Source organism: Rutidosis leptorrhynchoides, chromosome 3 (assembly GCF_046630445.1).
Source record: "Rutidosis leptorrhynchoides isolate AG116_Rl617_1_P2 chromosome 3, CSIRO_AGI_Rlap_v1, whole genome shotgun sequence".
Classification (NCBI taxonomy): Eukaryota; Viridiplantae; Streptophyta; class Magnoliopsida; order Asterales; family Asteraceae; genus Rutidosis; species Rutidosis leptorrhynchoides.
This window is the reverse complement of record NC_092335.1, coordinates 122,484,321-122,492,330: the sequence shown is the minus strand read 5'-3', so window position 1 is coordinate 122,492,330 and position 8,010 is coordinate 122,484,321. Positions and strand designations below refer to the sequence as shown.

General features: G+C 39.2%; 1 protein-coding gene across 1 annotated transcript; it reads left to right on the top strand.

Moving 5' to 3' along the window:
* Positions 1–7,001: 7,001 nt before the first annotated feature.
* Positions 7,002–7,460, top strand: LOC139900338 (secreted RxLR effector protein 78-like). The gene has a single exon (XM_071883120.1). The coding sequence runs from the start codon at positions 7,002–7,004 to the stop codon at positions 7,458–7,460; it is 459 nt and encodes a 152-aa protein (XP_071739221.1).
* The last annotated feature ends 550 nt before the right edge of the window (positions 7,461–8,010 follow it).

Below are 8,010 nucleotides of genomic sequence, written 5' to 3'. Positions count from 1 at the left end.
CCAAGAAATCTTTCACCTCCGACGGCAAGAAGGGTTATGCCGGGAATCTACCTTTTTGCAACAAATGCAACAAACATCACTTTGGCGAATGTAGTAAGCTAATTTGCCATCGGTGCCAAGGAGTTGGTCATAAGGCCAACGATTGTAAAAGTGCCACTCCCGTCGCTATAAAGTGGCCCAATGCACCAAAGACGGGCACTTGTTACGAATGTGGACAAACGGGTCATTATAGAAATGCATGCCCAAAGAAGAAAGATAACCCCAATACGCGCGGCCGAGCTTTCAACATCAACACCGAGGAAGCCCGGGATGACACTGAACTAGTCACGGGTACGTTCTTCTCAACAATTCTTATGTCTCTTGCTTATTCGATTCGGGTGCCGATAAATGCTTTATATCCAAGACTTTGACTCATTCTTTTAGCACTCCACCTCTTCCATTAGATACCACTTATACCATTGAAGTAGCTAACGGGAAACTATTAAGTGCCGACACATATTACCGGGGGTGTACGATAAACATTTTGGGTAAAGAATTTGAAATTGACTTGATACCCATAGAACTAGGAAGCTTTGATGTAATAATCGGTATGAGTTGGTTAGTCCAAACGAAATCTCACATCCTTTGTGATCTTAACGCAATCCGAATTCCTATCGAGAATGGTGAACCTTTGATTGTTTATGGCGATAAGAGTTGCACCAGACTCAACCTCGTTTCGTGCGTTAAAGTTAGAAAACTACTCCGTAAGGGTTGTTTTGCGATCCTTGCTCACGTTAAGAAAGTCGAGTCCGATGAGAAGCATATCGATGATGTGCCAATTGTTAGTGACTTTTCCGATGTATTTCCCGACGAATTGCCGGGTCTTCCACCTCATCGACCGGTTGAATTCCAAATCGATCTTATTCCGGGAGCCGCACCCGTAGCACGTGCACCATATAGACTCGCTCCATCCGAAATGCAAGAATTGCAAAGTCAAATCCAAGAACTACTTGATCGTGGTTTTATCCAACCTAGCCATTCACCTTGGGGCGCTCCGATTTTGTTTGTTAAAAAGAAAGACGGATCCCTACGAATGTGCATTGATTATCGTGAACTAAACAAATTGACGGTTAAGAACCGATATCCTCTTCCTCGCATCGATGACCTCTTTGATCAATTACAAGGGTCTTGCGTATATTCAAAAATTGATCTCCGCTCGGGTTATCATCAATTAAGGGTTAAGGGGGAAGATGTCTCCAAAACCGCTTTCCGAACTCGTTATGGTAGTTATGAATTTCTTGTAATGCCATTTGGTCTCACTAACACACCGGCGGTGTTCATGGATCTTATGAACCGCGTGTGCAAACCGTATCTTGACAAATTCGTTATTGTGTTCATCGATGATATATTGATCTATTCTAAAAATGAAGAAGAGCACGAACAACATCTCCGACTTGTGCTTGAACTCTTGAGACAAGAACGACTTTATGCCAAATTCTCCAAGTGTGAATTTTGGTTGAAGGAAGTTCAATTTCTTGGTCATGTTGTAAGTGATCAAGGTATTAAAGTCGATCCCACGAAGATCGAAGCCATTAGTAAATGGGAGACTCCTACTACTCCTACTCACATTCGTCAATTCTTGGGTCTCGCCGGGTACTATCGTAGATTCATCGAAAACTTCTCTTTGGTTGCACGTCCTCTAACCGCATTAACTCACAAGGGAAAGAAATTCATTTGGGCGACCGAGCAAGAATCCGCGTTTCAGATCTTGAAAACGAAGCTAACCACCGCTCCTATCTTGTCACTTCCCGAAGGCAATGATGACTTTGTTGTATATTGCGATGCCTCAAAACATGGTTTTGGGTGTGTATTGATGCAACGAACGAAAGTCATTTCTTATGCTTCTCGACAACTCAAAATTCATGAACGAAACTACACGACACACGATCTCGAACTCGGAGCCGTTGTCTTCGCACTTAAAATGTGGAGACACTATCTTTATGGAACCAAGAGTACTATCTTCACCGATCACAAAAGCCTTCAACACATCTTCGATCAAAAGCAACTAAACATGAGACAACGAAGGTGGATTGAAACTTTGAACGATTACGATTGCGAGCTTCGTTACCATCCCGGGAAGGCAAACGTAGTAGCCGATGCCTTAAGTCGAAAAGAAAGAGCGGTGCCTCTTCGTGTCCGAGCCTTAAACATCACCATCCACACCAACCTTAATAGCCAAATTCGGGTAGCCCAAGATGAGGCTCTCAAGGATGAAAACGTTTCACACGAACTCTTGAACATTCTCGTCTCTCGATTCGAAACTAAGGAAACCGAACTCCGATATTTTTCCGGAAGGATTTGGGTGCCTAGTTATGGGAACCTACGAAGTCTCATTTTAGATGAAGCCCATAAGTCACGATACTCGATCCACCCCGGTGCCAATAAGATGTACCACGACCTTAAACAACAATATTGGTGGTCGAACATCAAAAGGGACGTAGCTACTTATGTTTCCAAGTGTTTGACATGTTCCAAAGTCAAAGCCGAACACCAAAGACCGTCCGGACTACTTCAACAACCCAAGATCCCGCAATGGAAGTGGGAAAGAATAACGATGGATTTTATCACCAAACTACCAAAAACGACGGGCGATTATGATACCATTTGGGTTATTGTTGACCGTCTCACCAAATCCGCACACTTTCTTGCCATGAAGGAGACCGACAAAATGGGGAAACTTGCGCAACTTTACATTAAAGAAATCGTAGCCCGACACGGTGTACCTTTATCGATTATCTCCGACCGAGATGGCCGTTTTGTTTCTAGATTTTGGCGTACCTTGCAAGAAGCGTTGGGAACGCGTTTAGACATGAGCACCGCATATCATCCTCAAACCGATGGACAAAGCGAACGTACAATTCAAACCTTGGAGGACATGTTACGAGCTTGCGTGGTTGATTTCGAAAAAGCTTGGGACAAGCACTTACCTCTCGCCGAGTTCTCTTATAACAATAGTTATCACACGAGTATTAAAGCCGCACCTTTTAAAGCGCTATACGGCCGAAAATGTCGTTCACCTCTTTGTTGGGCTGAGGTAGGCGACGTGCAAATCACCGGACCCGAACTCATTCACGAAACCACCGAGAAAATAGTTCAAATCTGAGATAGGCTTAGGACGGCCCGAAGTCGTCAAAAGAGCTATACCGACAAATGACGCAATGATCTTGAATTTCAAGTCGGTGACCGAGTAATGTTAAAAGTCGCACCTTGGAAGGGTGTAATCCGTTTTGGGAAACGCGGGAAGCTAAATCCGCGGTATATTGGTCCTTTCGAAATCTTGGAGCGTATTGGAACCGTTGCTTATCGTTTAGATCTTCCGCCTCAACTGAGTTCCGTTCATCCTACCTTCCATGTATCTAACTTGAAAAAGTGTCTTGCCGAACCCGATATCGTCATCCCTCTCGAGGAACTTACTATTGATGACAAGCTTCATTTTGTGGAGGAACCGGTTGAAATTGTGGACACCTCCGTCAAGACATTGAAACAAAGCCGAATCCTGATTGTTAAAGTCCGTTGGAACGCCAAAAGGGGACCCGAGTTTACTTGGGAAAGACAAGATCAAATGCAAAGGAAGTATCCTCATCTATTCGTGAATTCAGAAACGCAAGATCTCGAGGAAGAAACAACGACTACTACGCCTACTTAAATTTCGGGACGAAATTTCTTTTAAGGAGTAGGTAATGTAACATCCCGCCTTTTTCCATTTACTTTTCCGTTATACTAATTTAAACTCCGTTATATGTTTATAATATCTCCCGTTGATACGTGCTTTAAATTATCTCGTTTAGGTAATTCACGCACCTGAATGAAAGTTGAGGGACTAAACTTGACAAGGGATCAAACCCTTGACTAGGTCAAAGGGTCAAACCCCTTTCACCCATTCATTATCATCTCCATCTCTCTCTTTCTCTCTAGCAAGAACACACACCCAATTTCCAAATTCATTCAATCATCATCTAAATTCAATCTAGGAGGCTTAAAACAAAATAAATTACATATTCGTGATCCTCTCTTCATCCTCTTCATTTTGGTACCAACTTCATCTCGTTTGGGTAACATTTCTAAAACTCTAGATTTCTCTAAATTCGTGTTTTTGACTTGAAATGGTGTTAGTTAGTGTCTATGGCTCATTGTGATGTCGTGTATGTAATTTGTATGCTCGATCTCGTTGTTTTAGTATAACTAGCATGAACTTGAATTTTGGTGTGTTGTTCTTGAATTTTGGATGATCATATGTTGTTAGATGTTAAAAGTTCATGTTCTAATTGTGTTCCTAGTATCACTAGCTTCAATTTGATGTGTAGGTTGATTAAGAAAACTTCAAAAGCATGATTATTGATTTTGAGATGTTTGACTAGGGTTTGATGGTTCTTGACATGAATTTTTGGATGCTTGAATGCCATGGAATGTTAATTGTTAGTGTTTAGTTGTAATGTATGCCTCATTACCTTCAAAACGGCATATCATATGTGAGAATTGGATTCCCGAAACTCAAAATGCATTTGATGAACTTGAAAATTTGAAAATAGACTTTTATTGATCACTTGACGAGAAATCGGTTGTTGAAAATGATGTTTTTGATTGATGATACATGGTTAGTTGTGTTCCTTGTCAAAAGAGCTTTCCAACGGTATAAGATACGCCTTCTAGTTGTTTACGGTTTGCGTTTTATGGTTGTTTGAAGTTTTGACCAAGACTTGAACATTTGAAACTGACCAGGTACCAGGCCACGCCTAATGTCGCGGCGCGACACCTCTGGCCGCGGCGCGGCATATGCCGTGGTCAGGTTCTGACCTCCATGTCCAAAATACGAAAAATGTTTGGCATACTACGGACCTCCGATTCACATGAAACTTGTTCTAACATGCTCATATATGATTAAAAACCTCAGAAAAATAGTTCGGGACCCGACCCGAACATGTTGACTTTTTCGTTGACTTTGACCCGACCAAGTTGACTTTTAATCAAACTTAACCAAATATTTGTGCAATCGTTCTAACATGTTTTTATACTTGTACCTTGCATGAAACATGACAATTTGATTCACATGCTATTATGATCGAGTCTTAACGAGCCATAGGACTAATTGAACATCTTTGACCTATCGTGTTTACCGTTATTGATACAACCTATTGTTTAGGTCAAGACTAGCATTGTTCTTTGCACACGTTTACTTGTTGAAGTACTTTACTACTCGTGCACTCAAGGTGAGATCATAGTCCCACTTTTACTCTTTTTGAACTTACATTTGGGATGAGAAAACATAAACATTTCTTTACTAAGAAAACACAAGTACAGGAAAACAAACATTCTACATACGAGTTTAGAACAAAATCCTCAATTCGATTATCATTAGTTACACTTGCCGGGTGTAAGCGAGAACTTATGTTGTATGGATCCATATGGGTTTGACAAACCCTCATTCAAACGGTTCGCTACCGTTTACGAATGAAATATATTTTCGAGAAACAGTGTATGTTCTAGCACTAAGTGATGGGGTTCAATGGAAGGAAATGTTAAGCATTGATAATTGGGTGCTCGTGAAACAAACTTTTGGAATGTATTACTATTAATTCATTGATGCAAATCTTGTGGTTCACTTGTACTTACTTACTTAAACCTATGATTTCACCAACGTTTTCGTTGACAGATTTCTATGTTTTTCTCAGGTCCTTGAACGATACATGATACATGCTTCCGCTCATTGTTTTGATACTTGCATTGGATGTCGAGCATATATGCATACATGGAGCGTCTTTTGACTACTTTTAAATTGTGTCGCATAAGTTTCATTTGTACTTAAAACTTTGTATCGTAACTTGTGGTGGAACTATTCTCGTAAACTTTGAACAATCTATACATTTGAAATGAATGCGACATATCTTTTGGTCAAACGTTGTTTTAAAGACTTATGACCACGTAACGGGACCTAAGTAGACGGCGCCGTCAAACATGATTTGGTCGGGTCGCTACAATTAATGAAGATGATCAGAGGTGATAATGAATGTAATCTCTATAACTCTCTCTTTCTCTCTGTAATGTAACAAGTAGGTATATCCATAAACAAGGAGGGAGGTGGAGATTAATGTCGACAGAAGTATTTAAGCCAAGAAGAAGAATACAAGAAAAATAAAAAGGTGAAATCGATGGCTAACAGAATTTGGATTTACTTCTGTGTTTGGATTTGTTTACGTACAGATTCAGAGACAAGAAGTACATAAATGTTAAATCAAAGAATTAATAGAATAAATAAACAGATAGAGATGTCAACGAATTTGTTATGGGTCTGTTTCATCATTTTAAATCGATCTGTAAAGGAATAAAGTTTGATAGTGAAATGTAACAAACTGAATTCCTTTTATCTATATATCTGATTCGTGATTTTGATAATTAATAAGTATATGTATATTAATTTTATTAATAATACACGTAATAATAATAATATTACTAATAATAATTATATTATTGATAAAGATACTAATAATAATAAATGATAGAAATAATAATATGATAATAATAACTTTAAATAAACATACATGAAAAGTTTTAGTAATTATAATAATATTAATCCTAATTAAAATTATAATTTTATTTCAAATTAATATACATTTGTATATATATATTTTTTTAAATATATATATGTATTTATTTTTACAAATAGTTGTTCGTGAATCGTCGAGAACGGTCAAAGGATAATTGGTTACATGAATATAGATTTCAAAATTTTCGAGACTCAACATTACAGATTTTTACTTATCGTGTCGGAAACATATAAAGATTAAGGTTTAAATTTAGTCGGAAACTTCCGGGTCATCACATCTTATGTCACTTTAATCCCGAAAAAATCCGACCCGTCCGGTTTTGGTGACTTTCGGTCTATCAGTTTAATAGGAAGCTACTATAAAATTATTGCGAATGTTCTATCAAATTGACTAAGAAAGGTCATTCCCCGATTTATTGGGATGGAGCAAAGTGCTTTCATTAAAGGGAGGTTTATTCTTGATGGTGCGTTAATCGTTAACGAAAGCATTGATTTTCTTAAAGGTGCCAAAGAAAAAGGTCTACTCTTTAAAGTTGACTTCGAAAAGGCGTTTGACTGCCTTAATTGGGGTTTCTTGTTGGATGTGATGAATAGCATGGGATTCGGGTCAAAATGGAGACAATGGATCTACTCGTGTCTAAAATCCGCAACCATTTCTATCTTGGTGAATGGGTCACCTACGAACGAATTCTCATTGGGAAGGGGTATTCGACAAGGTGATCCCTTATCCCCCTTTCTCTTTATTCTAGCCGCGGAGGGGTTGAATATTTTAACTAAGGCCGCTACCGAAAAGGGCCTCTTTAAAGGTGTGGAAATAGGTAGAGATAAAGTAAACATTTCGCATCTTCAATACGCGGACGATACGATCTTTCTAGGATAATGGACCTGGGGAAATTTGAGGAACCTACAAAATCTCCTTAGTTGTTTTGAGCTAGCTTCGGGATTGAAAATCAATTACAATAAAAGTTGCCTTTTTAGCATTGGGGTGAATGCAAGTGAAGTTAGCCAATTTGCTAATATATTGAGATGCCAAGCCGGTTCCCTACCATTCTCATATCTCGGACTCCCTATTGGTGCGAAAATGACCAAGTCAAGTAGTTGGAATCCGGTAATCGAGAAATTCAAATCTAGACTTTCATCTTGAAAAATGCGTTCGTTGTCATTTGGTGGAAGAATGGTTCTTTTAAAATCAGTCTTGAATAGCCTACCCTTGTACTACTTCTCGCTCTTTCGCGCCCCATCTAGTGTATTAAAAATGCTTGAGAGTGTGAGAAGAGTGTTCTTTTGGGGCGGGTCGGGACAATCTTCCAAATTAGCTTGGGTTAAATGGGATAGGGTGGTTTCTTCTTATGAAAACGGGGGGTTGAACTTTGGCCATTTAAAAGTAAAAACCTTGCCTTATTGGGAAAATGGTGGTGGAGGTTCAATAC